This window comes from Amblyomma maculatum, chromosome 11 (genome assembly GCF_055883805.1).
Source record: "Amblyomma maculatum isolate TAMU_Amacu chromosome 11, ASM5588380v1, whole genome shotgun sequence".
Lineage (NCBI taxonomy): Eukaryota > Metazoa > Arthropoda > Arachnida > Ixodida > Ixodidae > Amblyomma > Amblyomma maculatum.
Genome location: NC_139354.1, coordinates 151,212,708 through 151,237,483, shown reverse-complemented (window position 1 = coordinate 151,237,483; position 24,776 = coordinate 151,212,708). Strand labels below are relative to the sequence as shown.

Below are 24,776 nucleotides of genomic sequence, written 5' to 3'. Positions count from 1 at the left end.
TCGCTGGCACCCCGTGGCGCGGAGGGTCTGCTGGCGCGCTCGCAGCACAATGCTCAAGTCCTCTAGTGTTCACAGCCACCAGCTACTTGGAACGTAACAATGCTTGTTTTTGTATGCTGCTACTAGTATGCTTCTTGTATCGGACTACTTGAAACTACTTTTTGCGTGAGTTTATTTCCTTTTCCTAATATGAGCCAAGTCGCCCAGAAGAAAGTACTTAGTGAACTGGTTAAGCTAAGTATACATGTTTTCATCAACAATGGATCCGCATTCGATGAATTAACTGCCAAAATTGTCTATAAGTACATCATTTTCATTGCCTGCTGTAATGTTTCAGTATCCGCTAACCAACTTATATGTTTGCCTATGGTACCAGTAAGACAACTGTTATATTGAGACTAGTCAGTGAGCATTCAGCTACAGCAGCATTAAATCAAGTTGTTTCAACCTATACCCCAGCAGACCTGGTGTACCCTCAGCATGTTTCAAATTATTTATTAATACGAGAACAACGCAGATCTTTATCTCTACGTTCTAAACTGTAACAAGTCCGAAAAATACCGTTTTCGAATACAGTGGAGGAATCTAGCTTTGTCTTATTCTGGCAGCGTAGTGTCACGTCCTGACACACCCGGACACGATGGCAGCAGAGACCTCGGGTCGACAGGGCAACGGCACAGTGCAGCACAAAAGCAGAGGAACCAGCCCGCGCGTGAATCACGGCAGCAGCGTTGTCTTTTCTCAAGCAATCGCGCTCCTTCTTCTTCGGGCGCAACACTGCCTGCCTTCCGAAGGAAGCGTCTTCTCGATGCTAAACGAAAAAAAAAATAAGAAAGACACGGTTAGTGTCTGCAGAGGAGAACAACAACAACGTGTTGTTTCGCGATAAAAGTGCAGCGGGGAAAACACTGAAGGGTTCCTCCAGGGTCACACATAATACGGCATAAGGCGGACAACATGAACAACTTCAGGACGTGAGGAAAGGCGTGACGAGGTTCGGCTTCCGCTGGGAAGCACCTCGTAGTTGAGGTTACCGATGCGACGAATAACCGTGTAGGGTCCAAAGTAGTGCTTCATAAGTTTTTCCAAAAGGCCTCGATGGCGAACCGGTGTCCAAACCCAGACCTTATCACCAGGTAGAAAATTAACGTCACGTCTTCAGAGGTTGTAGTGATAAGCGTCGGTACGTTGTTGGTGCTGTATGTTGAGTCGTGCAAGTTGTCGATCGCCTCCTCCGCGCGCTCGCATACGAGTCGAGCATCACAGGCGACGCTGTCAGGCGGTTCGTGCGGCAGCATAGAATCGAGTATTGTAGTGACCTTTCTGCCATGCACCAGTTAGAATGGTGACATACGTGTTGTCTCTTGAACTGCAGTATTATAAGCAAACATAGCATAAGGTAACACCTCGTCCCAATTTCAATGATCGGCGTCCACGTACTACATGGCAATCATATCAGCCATCGTCTTGTTCAGCCTCTCCGTTAGCCCATTAGTTTGAGGAAGATACGCAGTAGTTCGACAATGGCTGGTAGAGCTTAGACGCAGGATCTCTTGTAGCAGTTGTGACAGAAATGCGGTACCCCGGTCAGTGATCAGAACTGCCGTTGCGCCATGCCGCGAGACAATACACTCAATGAAAAATTTGGCTGCCTCCGCAGCCGTCGCAGACGGAACTGCGCGGGTCTCCGCATTGCGCGTCAGGTAGTCTGTCGCTATTATGATGTATTTGTTGCCGGACTGAGATGTGGGTAATGGGTCAAGAAAATCTATTCTGATTGTGTGGAACGGGGCACTCGGCGGATCGATTGGCTGAAGAAGGCCCGCCGGACGTGTGGGTAGCGCCTTTCGCCGTTGACACTCGCGACAAGCTCTTGTGTACTGACGCACATACTTAGCGAGTTTGGGCCAGTAATACGTTTCCCGAATCCGTGAAAGTGTTCGGCTGTAACCAAGGTGACCAGCTGTAGGATCATCATGGCAAGCTTCCGTGATCTCGCTACGCAGATCTTCCGGCACAAGAAGCCACGATGTCTGGCTGCTGTCGAAGGTTTTTTGTATAGGACGCCGTACCGAATTCTAAATGTGGGCAGGACACGCAGGAAAACACGAGGTACCACACCGTCGTCTCCATCAAGGTGCGTCATTAGTTGGCCAAGCTGTGGATCATGTCTTTGTCGAACCGCCATATCTGCCGTGTTTAAGGCCGCACTAAAGCTGTCAGCGTCATCATCGTCTCCTGGCGCCGGCTCCAGGGGGGCTCGAGACAAGCAGTCAGCGTCATGATGCTTTCGGCCGGATTTATATATAATAGTGATGTCGTATTCCTGCAGTCGAAGGCTCCATCGAGCAAGCCGCCCCGCAGGATCCTTCAGGTTAGCAAACCAACATAATGAGTGGTGGTCGGTGACCACACGAAAATGGCGGCCGTACAGATACCGTTGAAACTTTGTTGCTGCCCCGATAACAGCGAGGCACTCCTTTTCCGTTGTGGAGTAATTACACTCTGCCTTGGTAAGAGCGCGGCTAGCATACGCAATAACTCGCTCAGCGCCGTCCTGCAATTTCACAAGTACTGCCCCTAGTCCTTTGTTGCTGGCGTCGGTGTGGAACTCAGTGTCAGCAGCTTGATCGAAGTGGCATAGTATAGGTAGTGTTTGAAGAGCTTGTTTTAGCTGCCTGAATGCTGACTCTTGCGTCTCATTCCATTCAAAGGCAATACTATATTTTGTAAGGTTGATCAGGGGCGCGGCGCTCTGGGCAAAGTTGTGGACAAAACGTCTGAAATAGGCGCACAAACCAAGAAACCTTCTCAGACTCTGTTTGTCCGATGGCCGTGGAATCTTCGCTACGGTAGCTGTTTTTTGAGGATCTGGTTTCACGCCCGCGGGGCTGACAATATGTCCAAGAAACTTTAACTCGCTGTACGCGAACCGGCATTTTGAAGGCTTGAGTGTGAGGCCTGCCTTCCATATAGCCTGGAGAACCGCTTCGAGGCGCACAAGATGCTCGGCAAAGGTGCTCGAAAAAATAACATCATCTAATTACACAAGACAGGTCTGCCACTTCAGACCGGCGAGAACAGTGTCCATGAGTCGTTGGAATGTTGCAGGGGCTGTACATAAACCAAACGGCATCGCATTAAACTCATAGAGGCATAGAGGCCATCTGATGTTATAAACGCAGTTTTCTCCCGATCGCGCTCATCTACTTCAATCTGCCAGTATTCGCTCTTCAAATCGATCGACGAAAAATAGCGGGCGTGACGGAGCCGATCGAGGGTGTCGTCGATTCGTGGCAGTGGGTATACATCCTTTTTTGTCACTTTATTGAGTCGTCGGTAATCTACTCAGAATCGCAGCCAGCCGTCTTTCTTTTTAACCAGTACCACAGGTGCAGCCCACGGACTGTTGGAAGGCTGGATGACGTCATCATTTAGAATTTCATGCACTTGCTCCTGTAGCGTCTCTCGTTCTTTCAAGGAAATCTGGTATGGCGGTTGGCGTATCGGATGTGTTGTGCCATCGACAATAAATCTGTTTTGCGGCAGCTGTCTGGCGAACTCTGGATGTCGTGTCAAAACAATCCTTGTATCGATGCAAAAGTTCGAGAAGATCGCGCTTCTGGGACAACTCTAGTCTTTTATCTAGGTTCAGTTGCAATTCTCGTTTTTCTTGTGTTCCGGATGACAAGCCTTACTCAGAAAACGTAACAGCCTCGTGAACGTCATTAATTTCTTCCATGTAGGCTATAACTGTCCCTTTCGTCAGGTGTTGCGGCTCATTCCTAAAGTTGGTCACAATGACGTTGACCAGCCCTTACGTTTCCTATCCCTCTCGAAACGCCGATTCCCCTCGTAAGCGGCATTTCAACATTTCCTTCCATGACACCTTCGCCCCAAACAGATGTCTCGGCTCTAACCCACAGAAAAACTGTCGACAGCGGCGGCAAATTTACGTGTTCGCAGTCTACTCGAAGCACAGCTCGGCTCTCTACATGAGGCCTTGGTGAAACAGAACGCGTCCGGAGAGTCAATTTGTTCTGCCTAACGTCGATCACTGCGCCATACTCGCGAAGAAAGTCCATTCCCAAAATACCAGCTTTAGACCAATGCTCTGAGAACACGAATTTCGCAGGGCAGGTCTCACCATGAATTTCGATGCGGGCGGTGCATTTCCCTTTAGGGCATACCAGGTGACCTCCCACGGTTCGCATTGGAGGGCCATCGCACGGGGTAGTCATTTTTCGCAGTCGGCGGCAAAATTCTCCACTAAATACCGAATAATCAGCACCGGTGTCAACGAGCGAGGCAATGTCGTGACCGTCAATTATTATCTTAACGTTAGTGGAAAGTGTAGGTCCGTTCGTGTCCCCAAGGGTGCAATCATTCGTTGCGCTACGTTGTAACGTATATGGAGGCTTTTTGTTTCGGCCAAATTCGGCAACGCCACCTCCAGGCGTCGCCGTACTCAGTTTTCCCGACGAGGAAGAGGGGACAGGCTCTGACGGCTGTAGCCGCGGAGAGGGGAAACTTGGCGACGTGGTGAAGGCGAGCGCGATGGACATGAAGCTTGCAATGGCGAGGATGGAGGACTTCGAAAATACTCTTGGGCATCCTGCGACTGTGCACCGTAGCGGTGGCGAGGGTCACGACGGCTGAAACCTCGAAGGCCAAGTTCTCGATAAGGGCAACGACGATAGATGTGGTCCGGCGCACCGCAGTTAAAACACAACGGCCGCCTGTCAGTGGTCCTCCAACTGTTGGACTTCCTACGCCCTCGCGGCTCCGTGGGTGCTTGATACTGCGGCACATATTCGCGGCGCCGAGGGCCGAGATCCTCAGCCTGGGTGTACTGGCGAGAGCCGGGAGGCGGCCGACTCGCCGGAGCGGCCGACTGGCAATAGCGGCATAGCTCACCGTCGGTTGTGTGTCGAGAGCAACAACGGGTACTCCTTCATAAGTAAGTGCGTATTGCACTTTTCCCGAACGGCTGTGGTAATAGTTGCTGGGGAACACTGCTCCGAAGCAGGAAAAATCCTCTTGAGCTCTTCTCGCACCACTTCGTGGATGATATCGCGAATATCGGTGATGCCAATACCTCCTAGGCTAGACGAGGTAAGGCTCGATACGACCTGGAAGCTGTTGCCCAATCGCTGATAGTGGGTGTTCCTTGTGGCCAACGCCCGCTCGATAGTAGTGGCTTCGGTGACAAAACTCGCTACTGCGCAAATACAAATTTTACAAATAATTTTATTTAGCATCAGCACTGATTACACAGTACTCGTGATGCTGCAGGGTGCTAGCAAAAAGCCTGCGATGGCTTGACAAAGGCTAGCACCCCGCTTACAGTGCAATACAGCAGCGGACAAAAACGCAACAAAACAAGAAAAAGCCATTATAAATATAACGACGGCTTTATATATTACAAAGTACATTTAGATGATAGGACAAATATTGGGTGGTACAGAACTGCACCTGTCAACAATATTTTGATTTGAGGACATATACTGTTGTATAGATTAGCTGGACTTATTAACGGAGGAATTAAGAGCTTGTGGTAGCATGTACATCAACATTTGGCGGCCATAGTTAGCACGGGTATGGGGAATCTTTTAAACCTGACTGCTTCGTGTGCCATACGTTTTATCAGCAGGAGTCAGCGTCGCAAGTGTTTCAAGGAAAGGGTCACTATTTATGCGATAAGTATGATAACGTTTTAACAGAATTGCGTTGAACAGGTTCGGTAATAGTTTTAATCTAAGGTCATGAAATATAGGTTCTGTGTGTGCGTCATTGGGTTCATTCAAAATGATTCTTACAGCTTTTTTCTGTCGTCAATAGATCTTGGGCAGGTTTATGTAGGTCGTTGTTCCCCGTACCAAATAACCATACGATAGCGTGGACATGAAAAGGGAGTTTTATAAGAACAATTTAATGTGCTTTGGCAAAAAATATAGAAAGCGTGCAAGAATACCTACTATTCGCGAAATTTTGGAGTGAACAATGTCAGCATGCGCGCTCCACTGCATATTCTCTTGAAAAAGAACGCCTAACGTTTTTATAACTGGTACCAAATCTATGACTGAAAGACCTAGTCGAAGGACAATATTGGAATTAACTGGCTTATTTTTAGGGCAAAAAGTACTGATTTTGTCTTCGAGATGTTTATATTTAAAGAATTAATTTGACTCCAAGTGTTCATTACATCATGCGCTTCATTCGCTTTTTTAACAAGCAGGGGTAAACTGTGATGTGAGAAAAATAAGCTTGTATCGTTGGCATAAATAACAAATAAAGTGCTTAAATCTATGTTAACAAGGTCGTTAATATATAGGTAGAAAAGCCGCGGTCCGAGAATACTTCCCTACGGAACGCCGTGTAGTAATGGTTTGAAACTGGAGCAAGAGTTATTTATGTGTACCCTTTGTTGGCGGTGTTGTAGGTAAGACTTAATGAGAGATAGAAAACAGCATCAGAAACCATAAAATTCCATTTTTTTTAATAGCGTGGTGTGATTTATTTTGTCAAATGCTTCTGAATAGTCTACAAATATCCCAAGTGTACAAAATTCACGCTCAAAAGCATACAGAATGATTTGTTTTTGCGCAAGCAATGCACTTTCTGTGGATCGTTTTTTTGTAAACCCAAACTGATATTGTGTCATGATGTGATGCTTAGTTAGGAATGAGCTCATTCGAACGTGTATTAGTTTTTCAACAACTCTGGAGAAAACAGGGAGTACTGAAATAGGCCTGTAGTTGACATGTTGCATTTCTCACCACCTTTAAAAATGGTAGTAACTTTAGCCACTTGGAGCCGGTGAGGAAATTGGCCGCATGGAAATATTTGAAAAATGATATACATACTCTAAAACTGGAGCTATATTAATAGCAACATACTTAGTGGTCTAATCTGTAAGCCATCTATATCAGTACAAGTAGAATTGTTTAGAGACATGATTGTAGACACGACCTCATCTGCAGTTACTAGAGATAAAAATGCACTCTCTTGTGTTCGTTAGTGCATAAAATATGTACAGCTGGGGTCACGATGGCTATTTCGTACTGATGTAAAAGAATCATTAAAAGCTACAGCTAAAGTTTCGCCAGCAAGAGTTGAACCATTTACAGTTTTCTCGTTGGGGTTATCATTTGCACCAGGGTGGCGGTTTAGGAGCGTATTTAATTTTTTCCAAATGAATTCTGAAGTTTGCTTTGTGTCCTGGATGAAAAGGTTTTCAAAGTACTGTCTTTTAGTTTTCCGTAAAAGGCTGTTTTTTCTGTTTCTGTGTTTTTTTGAATACATCTAAATCGGTTTTGTTTCTGTATTTCAAAAACTTTTGATAAAGAACATTTTTCAGCTCTATAGCTGTGAGACATTCTGTAGTAATCCAAGGTTTGCGTGATTTGCTTGGCCGTTTGTGGGTTCTGAAGGGAAAGCAATCATTATTTACATGTATAAATTTGTGTATGGAGGTGTTGTAAGCTTCCTCCGCATCAGTGCTCGAAAGAACGCTCTCCCAGGATATCTTAGAAAGTAAATTATAAAAAACCTCCAGGGTGCTTTCATTTATCTGCCGATATGTATTAACACTCCGCTTCGCGTCTTTTAATTGGAACTTTTATGACTAAGCACTAAATATATAGGTAAGTGGTTACTAATATGTGTTTAAAGAACTCGTGAACTGATAGGCACATTTATAGTGTTTGTGATAAAAATGTCTATGAGTGTGGATGTACCATGCTGTATATGAGTGGGTTGCTCTATTAGATTAGTGAATGCATTACTTTCTAAAGTGCAGCACAATTCTTCACTTTGTGGGGCGAATGCGGAAGCTCAATGTTCAAGTCTCTGCCGAGAATTAGTTTGCAGTCGTTTTCGTTAACCCAACTTCGAAATGCGTCAAGAAGCGAAAACAAAAGCACTATTTCTACTTTTAGGCGGACGGTATGCCACAGAAAAAATAGTCATATTACATCTCAAAGTTAGCATTTCGTAATCGTCAGCTATAACAAAAAAAGAGCCAACAATGTCGCATTGAAATGCGTCTTTCACTAACAGCATTACACCACCCCCTATCCTCCCATTGTGATTCAAGTGGAAGGTTTGATAGCCGTGCACACGAAGTGCTTCTGAATCATCCTGGTACCAAGTTCCAGTTACCATCACTACATCAAACTTGAAACTAAAACAGTTAAAAGTGTGGTAATTTCGTCTTGTTTGTTTTTGGCTGACTGGGCATTTATATGCAAGAAAGAAATATACTTTTCTCGAACAGGGGGCAAGGGCGATGCTTGTGGTGCCATCGGGTGTCCGACATAAAACGATTAGGGCGTCACCCAAACCTGTTAAACAATCTTTTCAAGATCACTGCTTCTCGTTATCTGAAGCGCTCCAGATCTTTCGGTTTTGTGGGCAAATATTTTTCCATCTTTCGTCCAGGCATACCACCAGCTCATCTATTTCTTTCTTGACACTGTCATTCCTAGCAGCTTTTTCAGCTGTGGACAGAGATGCTCGTTAGCATATCATCGTCATCATCATCAGCCTGATTACACCCACTGCAGGGCGAAGGCCTCTCCCATATTTCTCCAATTAACCCGGTTCTGTGCTAGCTGCATACACTTGACCCCTGCCAACTTCTTAACCTCATCCGCCCACCTAGTTTTCCGCCGCCCCCTGCTACGCTTTCCTTCCCTTGAAATCCAGATTGTTACCCTGAGCGAGCATCGGTCACCCTCGCTTCGCACTACATGTCCTGTCCATGCCCATTCCTTCTTAACGTATATGGGCGTTTTTTCCGACAGGCCGACATCGGTAGCAGATAGACGCATTTTCCGCGCCTTTTCCAACACTGCATCGCATTTAGACTGGTGGTGAAATTGTACAACTATGTGCGGGAAAGGGGCATCTTTGGCAGGAACACGGTGACAAATATCAATATCGCTTTCCTCTATCGGTTCGCCTACAGCTTCGCCAAGTTTTCCAAGGACTTCTGTTAGCCTTTCATCGGAAGTGTAGGCGAAATTTTTCACCTCGATGTTTTTGTTACGTGAGTACTGCTCGAGGGTGGTAGTTCTCTTGTCTGTTTGAGCAGCAAGTGTTTTAAGCTTCTCTTGTTCACTAACTAGGGCTTCATTCTGAGCCTTAAGCTCATTGTTTTCTTCCTCGAGTTGAGTGCATTTTGTTACCATTTCCTCACGCTGTTTATTGAGGAAGTCAAGGCTCTGCTTAAGGTCACGATGCTCTTTTCGAAATTCTCTTTCAAGAGAGGTACGCAAGTCGGTAAATTGTTGCTGCAAGTCACTTTTAAGGAAGTTGCGAACATCTTGTTTAAATTCTTTGAAAACGTTTAGTATTTCTGCATTTGGCATGTCACAAACACTTCGGCAGCAGCAGCACAGACAATGAAAAAAGAGCTACAAATGTAGCCCGGACCAACCTGAAAAATTGTAGATAGCCGCTTCAGTTGGTTGTACGCGTGTCCGCTGCTGCTGCCAAAGTGTCAGGAATAGAGTTGCGCGTAGCCATAGGAAAACAGTGGGACAGATGTTGCTCACTGTGCAAAGATGACAGCCACGTCCGTAGCGAGTATCTCTCCACGATGGCACGTAGTCGGTGGATTTCTTATAAGTCCACCAAAAATCTCATTTCGTACGGCTCGCATCAACGCACGTACCTTTTTCTCCTCTGCAGCCCTAGGGTCGGCGCGAGAGCTTAAGCGCAGAACGCCCTCGAGGAAACTTCTCACGCTCTCCGCTGGGCCCTGAATACGAGTTAGCAGTAGCTCTTCTGCATGCTGTCGTCGGTATTGGTTCGCGAACATTTGTAACAGTTCGCTCTTGCACGTCTCCCAAGGTGTCAACGAAGCTTCGTGGTTTTCGAACCAGTATTTCGCCGGTGCCTCCAGAGAGAAGTAAATGTTCTGCAGGCATTGATTAACCAGTCTTCAATGCCTGCCCAGTTTACCCAGTCTTCAATGTCATCCAGGCCATCACCACGGAAAAGAGAGACAGTCCTTGATGTTACAGGCACGTAGACTATCCTTGTCGCAGTCGCATTGTCAGGCTGTTGCGACTGGGAGGCCATGGTTACGTTAGCCCGAGACATGTTCCGCTCGGCAAGGAGTCCAAATTCCAGCGCTTTGCCTTGCTGACGTCGGCTAGCGCGGATCTCACGTGCAGCTGCGGACTCCAAGAAAATCCGGCGATCAGGACTTAATACTGGGCTCGATCTTCGTGTTGGTGTGTACTGCATGCGAATCCTCACCCAGCACATCCACCAATGTCACGTCCTGACACACAGGAACACGACGGCAGCGGAGACCTCGGGTCGACAGGGCAACGGTAGAGTGCCGCACAACAGCAGAGGAACCAGCCCGCGCGTGAGTCACGGCAGCAGCGTCGTCTTTTCTCAAGCGATCGCGCTTCTTCTTCTTCTTCTTCGGCCACTACAGTAGCTTATTTGCCGACGTAATCGATTGAAGGGATATACTTCGTAATAGTAGCGTACAGCCCACGCATCAACCGTTAAATTTAAAGGTCTTAAAGTGATGATTAGGTCAGCCTGATTTCGCGCTCTAGTAGAGTAATAGTTGGCTAGCAAAACAAAATATTTTCTGTTTATTCAGGCAAAGGCGGCACGTTTGGAATGGCGGTAACTTGCAACTGCTGTAAAATTTCTTGCTGAGGGATACTGGTTAGCCGTTATTCATCATCTCAGAATGCTCACCAAGTGCAGTCCACTATGTCACTATCCGCCCAGCTATTTGCCTGCTGTTTTCTTTATTGGTGTACAGACGCGTTCACTCGCCACAGTGCAATATTCCACAAGCGTCGCAAAATAATCGCAAATCTAGTACACAAAACAGGACTGAACGTCAGTTTTTTTAATATTCACGATTTCACAATTTGCTTTTAAATTTCAATTCGTGAGTCACGTGCCCTGCTTAATCTGTTATTAAAGTGCCGTTCTCATTTAAAGGCTACCTTATTAACCTAACGAATGAAAAAAATTAGTGTGCTAAAAACAGGAACGTCTCCCCAAGGCCAAATAAAAGAATAAATGAAAACTACGGGAAAATCAGGTCGACAATGCAAAATGCAATGGAGTCGAACACAATTCCTTGAAGACGCGTTCCACTTCTGCTCTTTTTCTTCCTTCCTCCTCCCTCCCAAGGCGTCGCAGATAAAGTATTTTCAGAATTAGAAAACACATATCCTTTCAGTCTCCCTCAAAAACATTCGGTAGCAATATTTATGTCTCACGTGGTTTAATGGAGTGTTCAATCCAGACAACAAGCTCTAATAATGTACGTGAGTACTTGACTAGAGAAGACTGGACACAAACAAGAGACACACAAGAGGTGCGCAGAGCGCAAGTGTTCCACAAGACCCCGTCTTCCTTGCGCAAGAAGGTACCGCATCAGGAATGAACCAATTATCGCAAAGCAATTAAAAAAAATATCTCGTGAAATATCAGCGTCCTTGGAACAGAGGATAGATGTATGGCTTGTCTTTTCAGGGGCAAGATAATTGCGCTGGTATCTGAAAGCAGGAACGAAGTTACGGAAACGCACATGTTCACGGCCGCTCCTTTCTCCTTTATTTATGCGGTGCGGGGTTTATCGGTAACGAAAGGTACATAAATCATTAGTACTTCTTTATTAGTGCAGAAGCCGTAGACCATCGATTCAGTAATTTCGAAAGCATATTAACCATATTAAAATCATGCTAATTTTCACAGAAGTTTATCTCTTTTGCCGAAATGCATGTGCAAGCGATGACACAAAATGCCCAATTATGCGTGATTAAGGCCACTTCGGTGAAGTATCCAGATTATCTGAAGTGTGTGCACTTGACTTTCTTATAGACATTTTTATGTCAGCTAGGTGGGAGAATCTTGATTACTTTGGAACAAAACCCCATCAACAGGAAACGTCTGTGGACTAGAATGAGTTCGGATGGTGCGCTCTCACCTTGATCGGACATACATTGTTAGGCTAGTTCCAATAACTCCTTCACGTAAACGCGCCATTGCCTAAATATATGCGCTAGCCGCATGTAGACAGATAACGTACGGGGGGGAGGGGGGGAGAGGGGGGTCAAAAGTTTCCATGCCACAGGGTCTGCTTCTGAGCAGTATAGTCAGGCAGCTACGACGGCCCCAAATCTGAAAATACATGTGGAGGGTACAAGAAGCATTATTCTAACCTTTGAGTTCATGTATAGATTTAATGGGATCTTACGTGCCAGAATATGTTGACCAGAAGCAAAACCTGCTGCCTGTAAGCTTTTGACCCCCCCGCGCCTGTACTTTCATCACACTTATGAGTAGGCAGAATTGAATTCTCCACCCAGCCGACACCATTGACGGACGCCCGTCTGTTACGCGCCGCCAGACACTCAGAGCTTTCCAAAACTCTTGCCTGTTACGGGGCATGTTCTGAACGATACCCTGTCACATGCAGAGAATAAGACTGGACTTTTTTAGGACATTCCGGCATCAAGATTTCTAAGCGTTGTGAAGCAACCAGAATCGCCTAGAGGTAGCAAAAGCATTCCTTTCTTTGATTGTTAACATAAAATTCAGGCATTAAGGGTCCCGTAAATATAATTTTCCCTCCATATGATTTAGGGCAGGAAATGTAAATCCTATCATTTTTATAGTTCGAATTTCTGACTAAGTACATTTATTATATTTGTAATTATTCAGCGAGTGAATGACACCTTGTATTTTAATTTCTTCTAGCCACAAAGAAGAGAATATACGCTGCAATAACGCATTTCTTCAGATCCACGTTTCAATGTAATCTTAATACATCGACTGGAAATCTGTACTTTCCCCGCTGGAAGAAAAAAGAAAATGGAAATGCGCCGCTATTTAAAGTTATACGGTGAATGTAATCAGCAAACGAATGTGTGATGGTAATAAGCCTCGTATATAGCACTGGAATGAAACATTTATTATTGCTATTGCTGCAAGAAGATGCGATAAATTGCGCTTCGTATAATGACCGTTAGTGCTTCAGCATCAGTACTGCCATTATATATTTCTCCAGAACACAGTGTGCACAATGACGGAAATAAACAACCAGTAAACATTTTTGTCTATATACTGATATCTTTATGCAGTAGCTTTTAATATGAACAAACGGCACCTAATGTACTTAATTCTTCTCGAAATTAATTTTGCTAAAATGCACCATTGCTTTTCGCGTAGGGAGAACAAAGTACGAGTGGTGGGGTGCCTGGAATGCAAGAACTAACCGCGGCAGGCTTAGCCCAGAGTAAAGGATTAGTAGAACTGCATGACTGAGACAACCGAATTGCCGCCAGAGGGGAAGATAGCACAGGACGGATCGGAGCTGGTTAGGAGCGCTCCGTGGCACTCCCTAGGTTGCGTCGGCGAAAGCACAGTGATGCTTGGTTGCACTCGTCCCCACGAGTAAAACGGGAGAGAGAACAGGCAGAAATGCTTATTTCGCGGAATTACCGGGAGGAAGCTGCCCTGGTCGATTCCTGGGACTACCGAAAAAAAAAATACTTTGAAAGTACTGCACAGATCTGCATTGAGAATTTTCGAAAACTTGTGCGTTAGCTGCTCTTTAGTAGCTCCTAGAGTGTTAAGACTAATCTGTGTTCAGTGTTCTGACTCATCATTTTTGAATGTCATGACTAGACACTAGTCGTGATTGTGACTGATTGACTTACACAAGTCTTTGACTCCATGGACCAGCACATTGGATCTCCGATCTGACTCATGACAAGTGACTATGACTTTGGACTAAACTACAATGACTCGCTTTACATGACTAGGCATGACACGACATACATATACCACTGGTTACTACATGCACATTCATGACTACCAGTGTCGTTTTAATGTGACGTCATATCACACACTGCATTTTGCTTCCGTTTTCTGATTCCACGTATTGCGGACGCGTTCCCGTAAAACATAGCCGAATAAGGTTGTCGCCCTCAAATAGCCTGCTTCGGCTGCTTCATCACTAAAGACAACTCTGGGCAGTGAAGGTATTGAGTTCTTTGTACGCTTTTGCCCTCAACGCAAAAAGGGGGACCAGCGTTTGCCCGTGCTCCTGTTTTCGTCGTTTTGTACAGTTTTCTAATGACGCCTGCTATAGGAACAAAAAGAGGAGAGGATAATTGTCGATGCGAGAATTTGGCGGAAGGACGGAAGAATGAGCGTCGGGGCATTTGGGGAGCGTTGCCGTTTGTGTTCACTCAGTTTCTTTGGTTTTATTGCATGAACACTGGAAAGTGACTAACTACTGATTGTAATATTTTTCTCAAGTAATTAGAATCCAATGTCTTTACTTTTTGGGGTCAGTAATTGATGTATTTATTGCTTTTGCTTGATTATCGCAGAGTAATTATTACCGTAATTTATATTAGTTCTCGCAATTAACTTTGCCATGTATGCTTTATACCTCTCGGCCAGGGGTGCATTCTCATGGCTCCCGGAACTTTACAGATGCGGTCGTGCTTCTTTTGTTTTTGCATATTGAATTGTAATTTATTCTGAGCGTGCTCCCTCACAATGATTATCATCATATTCCAGCAGTTTTCAACAGGCTTCGGAAGCAAGCGGTGGTGGTGGAATTTTGTCGCATGTCTGATGAGGAAACTGTTGGTTTTCATTATTGTTCACACCACATGCCAAATGTCAATGCGAGTTCTTTATTAACCAATCACGATAAGCATTTTTTAAAGTGGAGCGTAAATTTAAGATCCTTTACACGGAACTACGAATAGCTGATTGTGAGCTTGATCAACTTAAGAAACCATAATTAGGATCACTCGAACGGGTATATAACGGATTCACGGGTTCATGAGTGAATAAGGGAGCGTCTTCCACCTCTTGAAAGACTTCAGGGCTCTTTTAATCCAGCTCAGGTAACCCGTTAGGCGGGTGAATCCGCTGGGACGGCCCGTGCTTCCGCAGCCAAATGTGAAGGATACCACTCCAACTTGCACGGACGATCCATCGCTTTCCCACACGCTGAGAGGCCCCCCAGAATCGCCCTAGAAAGCAGCAGAATGAACACGAGTTGAACTCATGAGTTGGATGGCAAACAAAACAATGCGCCGACACTTGCAAAGAGTTTTTCTATACGTATCAATATTAGTAATGAGCATGTATTAAAACGTTAGAATGAAACGCCATGTGGTAAGAGGTGGCAATCTACCAAAGCGGAGGTGGGACCAGTGATAAATACTCAACACTTCAGGGTAACAATCGAATTGACTGTGTAACCTATTTTTCAACAAGGAATTTCTACTTGGCTATTTCGCCTAGAAGCCTTGTTGTTATCAAGTACAGAGCTTGACTTTTCCTCAAGAAACAAATGTTCGTTATAAATCCTCGAACTCAAATCCATTTCGCTTTAACTTCGCCAGATATCAATCAATCAATCTTTATTTAAGTTTGTACATACAAACTGGGGATGGTAAGAAAAAAGCAGTGAATTATGCACCGCTTGACGGGCCTCACCACCCCTACAAGTCAGCAGTAGGCACAAGGCAAGAACAACCACTGGTAAAAAAAAAAATGAATACAAGTGCATCTACAGAACTAGGTTGACAGAACATATCTCATAACTGGCAGCAATAATAGACGCAGAAGATCGTGAGGCTATAACACAGAGTGGCACAGTACGTTCAAACACAATTGACATCACTGTAGCATAGATTGCTGAATAAAGCTTTTACGAATGGAAGAAAAAGACATAATATTCACTAGGTCACTCAAAGGGGTATTTAGAAACTTTGGTACAATAAATCTCAACATACAAAACCCATAGTTAGTTCTGCACTTTGGTAATGCAAACCTACTCTGCAGTCTGATGTCGTATGATGAGTGGCGACATGTAATAGGAACAATTTCAGAAAAAAATGAATCACCCTTTTTTATCGTTGATTTATAGAGACATGTAAATCTGTAGTCAAATAATTTGTTGAAAGGTACAATATTATAATGTAGGTAAATGTGTTTAGTAGGCGAATCATACGTCCCGTTGACAATTGCGCGAAGCATTTTCTTTTGTAATGTTTGCAGTTTAATGACACTGGATACCGTTGTATGGCCCCAGACAAGAAGGCAATAGCTAAGGTGCGAATAAAAAAATGCCTAATATAAAGTAATTTTAGTTTTGATAGGTAGAATATGCCTGTTACGTGAAGTAATTCCGACAATTCTAGAAAGCGTTAACACAATATTATTAACATGGGCATCCCATGTCATCGTACTGCTAAACGTTACACCTAATGATTTGAATGTGTCCACGTACTCGGTTTCACTGCCATTGAGGTATAACGAGGGGCGGTAAAGTACTTGTTTTCCTTTAGGAAGGAAGAGTACTGCTTTAGTTTTTTCTTTGTTTATCTTTAATGAGTTGGCTGATGACCATGTGGCAAGCGATAAGAGCGTGCGATTCGCGGTGTCTGCTAAGCTTTGTACGTCTTTGGAAGAAAAAAATAGGCTTGTGTCATCTGCATATATAATGTATTTTGCGTGGTTACTGATATTAGGGATGTCATTTATATATATATTAAACAGGAGTGGCCCTAAAATGCTGCCTTGAGGGACGCCATTCGAAATTCCTAGAATCTGTGAAGAGGAATGATTAATCACCACATACTGAGACCGTGAATTCAGATAAGATTTGATTAGGCTGAGAGCATGTCCGCGTATGCCATAGTTCTCTAGTTTTGCAAAAAGAATATCGTGATTTAGGCAATCGAAGGCTTTACTGAAATCAACGAAAACACCGAGAGTTAGAAGCTGTGACTCAAAATTATTTAAAATGTATTCTTTTTGGACGAGTAGCGCATGCTCCGTGGACCTATTTTGTGTAAAGCCATACTGACAGTCGGTTATTACGGAATGTTTCTGCAGAAAATGTTGCAAACGGATGCGAATCAGTTGTTCTAAACCCTTAGAAAAGTACGGAAGTACAGACACTGGCCTATAGTTTCCCAACTTGTTCGCATCGCCTTTTTTATATATCACGGCTACCCTGGCTAGCTGCATGTCAGTAGGGAAATGAGCTGTAATAAGTGCGGTGTTGTATATATAGGTTAGGCATGGCGTAATTATGTCAAGAATGTACTTAACTGGTCGGCTCTGTATATTATGTGCATCAAGACTGCAGGTGTCTTTTAATTTTCGGCATATTGCAAAAACTTCACTTTCGTCCGTTGGTCTTAAGAAGAGAGATGCCTCTATCTTGTCACTCAAGAAATTCGCGATTCCGGCATTGAATTGGCTATAACCTACTTCGGAAAAGAATTTATTAAATGCATTTGCAAGGCATGAACCTGAGGTCTCTTTACCATCGATTATTAAGCTCGTTATGTTCCTGCTGTGTTTCTATTTAAAACTAAGTTTAAGCGCCTCCATTTTCCTTTGGGATTTCTAGAAAGCTGGATATCAAACAAGTTGTTATAGTAAGCGGCTCTAGCTATCCTAATTTCTTTATTCAGCTGATTGCGCAATGATTTAAATCTCGCTAGCACGTCCGCATCTCTCGTTTTAATGAACTGTGCAAACATCTTGTGTTTCTTTTTCACGAGTCGCGTGAGGCGACGGTTCATCCACGGCTTACGAGCATTTTTGCATGGCGTTATGTCAACCACAGGGAAGCAGTCATTGTACAATAAGAGAAACATTTGCAGAAATTTGCGGTAAGCGCCATCGGCTGTATTTTCTCGGTATACGGGATCCCAGTTCACTAAAACAATGCGTCTCCTAAATTGCTCAAGCCTTTCTTGAGAAATAAGTTGCCGTCGAGCCTGTGCGTTTGCCTTCGCACGGATTTGTTTGTCTAGGCGCAAGAAAACAGGTAAATGATCACTGATATCTATTGCGATCCGGCCCGAAAAGAGTGTACTGGGACTTTGTTACTATAAGGTCTAGCGCCGAAGAACAGGTAGCAGTGATGCGTGTGGGACTACTGATAGCGTTGTGGAATCCAGTCGCTCCGAGAAGCGCAGAAAGCTTTTGCTGTGCAGGACTTACTCTGTTAATATCTATGTTGAAGTCTCCCGCTATACAGGAAGTAAAGGTTTCTGTGTTAAAAAAGAATAATTCGCACTCAAAGCGGTCAAAAGACGTGGCTAAGTTTCCCTGGGGGGGCCGGTAAAGAACAGAAAACGTTTGGCGGGCGGACTTCACAGTGAGCATTTCGATATCACCATTACAGAAGCAGTGATCAGATAACAGTTCACAGGCGTACGTGTTTTTCGCTAGCAGCGCAACGCCTCCCCCACGTTTTGTAGCACGGTTAACATAAAAAGAGTTATACCCCGGTATTCGCAGAACATCGGTGTCATGACGATACCATGTTTCGGTTAAACAGATGATATCAAACGATATCCTTAAGCCTGCCAAAAATTGTGTCAATTGGTCAGCTTTGTTCATGGCAGATTGCATATTGAAATGTATTGACATGAGTTGGTTATTTTCATCTAGGCTAACATGATTATTAAATTGTGAAGGTGTGAAAAGAGGTGCAGTGCTCGATACATTTTCCAGAGGCAAGAAAGCAAGAACAACATCAGTGTGATGAGTAATGACGTCGCCTTACGTCATTTTTAGCAAATCGTCATGACTGTTAATCCGAACGATATCAGAAGTCTCTGTTTTTCGCGCGAGTATGCTACCGTTTTTTGTCCACACGAACTTCCAAGACACTTCCCCTTTCCTTGCAATAGTGGCACCAAGAAGGCGTTTGTTGTCTGGTGTCAAATGTTCATTGACGTAAATTCGTTGAGCAGGGCCAGTGAAACCAATATCAGTGGTTGACAGGGTTGCTTTCTTTGCTGCCTCTAGAAACTGGTTCCTTTTCGTACGGGTCGTGAATCTTACAACGAGGTTAATGCCTTTGTTGTTTCCGGTTTTAACGCTGTGCGCGATGTCAATGTCTGCAAGGTCGAGAGGAATGCTGGTGGTTTGTGCGATTTGCAAGGCTATTTCAGCCGCTCTGTCTTTAGCGGTGAGTGGCAAGCCCTTTATCTCCACATTATTCAACCGGCTGTATTGCTCCAGTTCAACAATTTTCCCTTCAGCTTTAGTTAACCGCTCAGTTAGGTCCTTATTTTCCTGCCTTAAGGCAGCACATTCCTCCTTTGTCCTCTTGACCTCTGCAGTCAGAGTTTTCAGTTCAGATAGAGCATTTTTGAAATCATCAGCAGCGTCAGAACAAAATGTTATGCTCTGATTCATTGAGCGTATTTCGACACGCATTTCGCGTTTGAAATCTTCAATGGCTTTCATGACTTCAGCAGTGGCAGTCGACATCGTCAACAAAAAATCACACGACAACCAGTCGGCAGTGGCAGGCAGTGGAAAATTTGGTCGAGTATAGGTAAATACAATGCTGGTGCACTCACCTATGAAGCACAAATAAATAGCATGGGAAGCAGTTAGTTGTCTGCACAACGTGCCACCGCCGACTGGACGGCAGATCCGAAGAGGGGATGCTTATGTAGCCTGGCAGCACGTGACGTCACTACGGCCCTCGTGGCTGGCGGCTCTCGTAGGCGTTGTAGATACGTTGCTCTTCCGCACGTGTCTTCTGGCGCAATTTCCTGGTACGGTTGTAGAAGCCCTATGAAGCCCAAATAAATAGCATGGGAAGCAGTTAGTTGTCTGCACAACGTGCCACCGCCGACTGGACGGCAGATCCGAAGAGGGTATGCTTATGTAGCCTGGCAGCACGTGACGTCACTACGGCCCTCGTGGCTGGCGGCTCTTGTAGGCGTTGTAGATACGTTGCTCTTCCGCACGTGTCTTCTGGCGCAATTTCCTGGTACGGTTGTAGAAGCCCTATGAAGCACAAATAAATAGCATGGGAAGCAGTTAGTTGTCTGCACAACGTGCCACCGCCGACTCCCGCCATCCAACCATCGCTTCGATAGTATTCTTATGCATCTTGCTAAATACAGCTGCAATAAAGCAAATGAGCCCTTTTGCCTAACTGGCAAAAAACAATCTATCAGTTTCGCTAGGCTGTTGCTAACTATGCTGTAAAAAAAAAGTTAGAGATTCATTTTCGTTAAATTATTATTTGCTTCATTAGTCACCACACATGAGGCTGGTTTCCATTCTCCCGAGCTACAAACTGAGCATTCGTACTTTAAAGATCTTTAATAGACCTGCTTATTAAAGCAAAAATGTCCAGTTTCCTTTGGTAGAAAACATCTGTGCAAATGTTGCTACAATGTTACTTTTTGCTGAAACCGGGACCATCAGGCGCAAGAACTATAAGAGAGGGACTGAAGTAGTCCGCCGCCTAAGTTCCTACCTTTCACACTCTGCCCTAACCGAAAACTAAATCCAAATATACTAAGGAAGCTATATAGGTCATACATCGCAAACACTGCATTCATAAGTATAGTATAAAAGGAAATCGACTTTTGTGCAGACGCTCTACCTCTCCCATGCCAAGCCTGAAGGTCATCTGGCTGCAAACATTTCCCCTTCAACTTTCTTGTTGTGCGCCACTCATTGTGTATCTAAGATCGTTCATCTGCGCGAGCTAAGAGTGATGATCGATATCGCTTTGTGAAGGTTCAGAAGTGTGATATGGCACGACGGAGACATATTACAAGCCCGGCAGTGTTGATTATGAATGAATAGGGAATATAAATTTAAAGATTTTATACAAGAGACAAGTGAAGTTACTCTGGTGGCTTCACACAGAGCTGCCATCGCCCGACCAAAGAGTACGTCGAAGACACATAATATGTCACAGAGGGAATACTGCTTAGCTCACACAGATAAAAGCTTACGTGGCGAACACGGAGTCGTCAGCTGAGCGCAACTGGACCGAAGGCCAGATCACGCCCGTATTTCAGGGAAAGCTGCATCCCTTCATAAAGCGCCCAGTAGGAGACCATTGAGCAAGGTCTACTGCCCGGGCCGAAGGAAGCGCGGCTGATGTCGTCTTCATGGCGCCCTGTATTTAATGGCTCCATGAACATTCGCGTCCCTTGATTAGCGACGCAGCAGAGCGACCGTTTCTGGGAAGCGGTCTCGTCTCCCGGGTCGAGGGAAGTACAGCTGTTTTCTCGTCCTCGCGACGGCAGGGAGATCAATAAAAAAAAAAGGTAATAAAATCCCGTATTCCAAACGCACTCAGAGCGCGGTCAGCGCCGGTCAAGGAGAGCAAAAATAGAAGAAAAAAGAAACTGGGAAATCTTGGCTCTGACAAGCGGAGTCCGGCCGCAAAGTCGACGCAGCGCGGGCTAGGTGTGGAAGCGCAACAAAATAAAAAAAAATGACGCCGTTGATCGTGGCCTTACAGTCGCTATTACGGGTGTGCCTATATCTGTGCCGTGCCACAGCTGCGCTGCTAAAACTCCCTAAAATAGGTTTCGAACCCTCGCCAGAAAGAACAGATAAGCTTCCCGGGCCCGTGTTATCGCCGTCCTGAGTAGGACCATACCCACTGCAGGGCGAACGCCTCTCCCATTTCCCTCCAATACACCTGGTTGTGTGCCAGCTGCACCCATTTCGCTCCTTCTAACTTATTGATCTCATCCGCCCACCTAATCTTCAGTCGTACCCTGCTATGCTTTCTTTACCTTGGAACTCAATGTGTTACCATAAGCTACAATCAGATATCCTCTCTTCGGACTACGTGTCCTGTCCATGCCTATTTCTTCTGGATTTTCACTAGAATGTTAGTAACTTGAATTATTTTGTGACCCACTCTGCCTGCTTCCTATCTCTTAAAGGGGCTATGACAGGGTCGTTCGATGTTTAGCAGTTTATACTTCTGTGAAAATTATACAGGGCTGTGATTCTGCACTCAAAGTTTTAGTACCTAGGACGTGGCGCATATTACAAAAAATGCGATAGAAATCAGAATCGCGAAGCTCCTCCCACCGAGGGTGACCGCTATTTTGAAAGGCTCGTGTGACGTCACAGAGGATACATGGCCGAACTAGCGGAGCGTCGTCTGCAATGCAGGCTGCAGTATCAAAGGACACGTCTCTCTCTTTTGTGGACGATCGACACAGTGGTCGTCCCTCATGAAGATGTGCTCTATGAAGATATGTTACCGCCCGAAAACGATGTTGAGTAAGGCATGTTTTCTTAACCATAAGGCACAGTCAGTTGGCTGTACGGTTAGGTTCCTTAGCTTATCGACACACTGATCCGTCACATTACACCGGCGACGATACTAGCACGACCAACGGTCGCCCTTAGTGTGAGGTTTTCCGCCCTACGACGCCAACTGAACAGATCATCGGACGATCACCCGATCTATTTTGGTCATATCCGAGGCCGAGCGAGAACTTGACACCCGATGAGTTATTGGCTTGAACAGCCGCGCTTGTCTGTAGCTTAACTGCGTTGGAAAAAGGAAAACAAGCGACTACACTTTGTATGTTCCCCCTTCTCATCAGCAATGATCTTGGCTAGAAATGTTAGTCGGCGCCAAACTGCCGGCTTGTTCCGCGACGAGCAGGCTTAGTGCCGAGGAGCCGCTCGCGCGGCTGCGGGGGAGGCTAGAAGGAGACGTCGGCAGATGGGAGGCTCTCGTTCGGTGTGAGCAGCGAAGCGCATTTGAATCGCGCTGGGTTTTGCGATAACGATACGAAAGCGGCGGCGGCAGCGCATGCTGTCGTGCGCTGGCCAGAATGAACAAAGCTTTGGAAAAAATGCTTTACCAGCCGAGATTAATGAAGTTTTACTAACGCGCAAGTAACAGCAGGTCAAAGGGTACCGCTTAATTCAAACGTTTTGCCTGCTTTTCTAATCTCGCAAGGTACACTCTCGCGTGTTTGGGATTCCCTGTTAGTTTTGGACCGAAAGAGCGACGGGAAATACCTCAGCAATCAACAACACAACGCTAACCACCCCCCCACGCTTTCACCGCGCACAAGGCGGAAGAAAACGTTGGACGTGCGCCCTTTTATTTGCGGGAGCGTTTTGCTGCTAAACAAGCTAACTGCCATAACGTAAGAATGATACGCTTTTAATTGCATGCTCAAAATAATACAGCATGGGGCCATCGATTTCGGGCTCTCGACAACCTCTACACGAAGCCCAAAACAAGTCCGAGGTTCACTAATGTCACTTATTATGATGAAGAAAAATTATGGTCAAAGAAAAATGAATATACTAATAAAATATTTTTGATGAAGAAAAAAAAGCTCCCAGTGACCACCGTCCACGATGTGCATCATGGGGATGAGATCTAGTTTACGTCAGCGGCTAATGATTGCCGGACCAGAAAGCTGCTTTCGATATTAATAACAAAAATTCATTTTAAACCTATTTACTGCACTAAATGAGTTACAATTTCGAGGATTTATAGTTTACCATGTGTGGAGTGAAATGTAATAATCATTTTATGCTCAAATGTTAGCTGTCACGACACCGTTAAAGTAACACCTTCCATTTGTCGTTCCATAGCCCTCTGCGTTGTCTTCAAGGTCAGCAGAAACTCTTGTTTAACCTCCTCGTTTCAGCCCCATGCAGTTAAGCTTACAAGTCTGATAAACTGCAACTGTTGTTCCCTTTTCTCCTGAGTGATACCGATAAGCTAGTCGTAATCTGCAATTAATTGCCAAATGCGCTGCATCCCAATTTGATTCTCTTTGTAACTTTCCTTCGTGGTCCGGATCGCCTGGTACTTCGTGTCCTATGTAGATATATTCGCCTACCGCTACCATGTTTTCGATAGCTATTTTAAACGGCTGTTTTTTTCCCCAATACTTTTGAACATTACCTTAGTTAGGTTCCATAGTGCACAACAAGAAAAGGACACAACACGAGCGCCACATCCACTGTGGCCAACCGGCGACGCTCATTTAGAGGTGGCGAATTAAGCTCAACAGCTGTGCGCCTGAGTCGATACGTGCATATTTGGACATAATGAATCAATCTGCTCTTCTTTGTGCGCACTCTTATTTATTAAGCCACTTTTCACGGGGTCCTATATAATTCCCACATATTCTAATGATGGCCGCATATAAGTTAAATAGGCAGTTGACTTGCCAGCTTGCGATGTTAGCTTATATATTCGGCGCCAAAACTAGAGTTTCTTTTCAGCGGCTCAAACAATGTTCAGACCATGATTTTTTCCAGCCTAAATGTTCAAAAATTAGGAGACCTAGATGTTTAAGTGTATCGAGCCGGCAGAGCCGAGCTCATAATGGTAGTCATAACGGTCTTTCGTTACTCGTAGAACAGCTGTTTTTGTTTTCCTCATTTATCTCGTTTTTTCATCTTTCACATCGCTTTTCAACTGCGCCGAGAGCACCATCAACATATTCTGGTTATCTACATTATTTATTGCATTATAGAACAGCAACATGATGGCGAACAGTCTCACTGGAACGTCTTTATTATTATGGGAAGCAATGCCATCGATATATATTAAAAACAAAATGGGATTTAAGACGGAACCCTAAGGTACTCCTGAGGTTGCGTTTAATAATTTTAGTTTGCTTCCATTGATTCTTACAAACCGTGCTCTACAGTTGAGATGTGCGGCTATTCATTGTACAACGGCTTTTTTTTTTTTTCATTAGTGCTAACTTTGTTAAATAAATCGTTGTGATGGACCTCGTCGAAAGCCTTGGAATGGTCTAGGCATATGATTTCATCACTTTGCTTTCTATTTTCCAGTGCCTTACCTGTGCCGACTAGCTGTGTTACAGTTGAATGTTTTCGTCGAAAAAGCATATTGGCTCAAGAAAAAGGCGTTTGTGAATTCAAGATGTGTATACGTTGCC

General features: G+C 44.8%; 1 protein-coding gene across 1 annotated transcript in view; it reads right to left on the bottom strand.

Moving 5' to 3' along the window:
- Positions 1-14,624: 14,624 nt before the first annotated feature.
- LOC146175186 (epithelial serine protease-like) overlaps positions 14,625-24,776 on the bottom strand; it is a 102,084-nt gene continuing 91,932 nt past the window's right edge. The window contains exon 7 of the mRNA XM_084585547.1: positions 14,625-15,047. Within this exon, the coding sequence (XP_084441673.1) occupies positions 14,844-15,047 (204 nt within the window). The 3' untranslated portion in view covers positions 14,625-14,843. The remainder of the gene's footprint in view (positions 15,048-24,776) is intronic.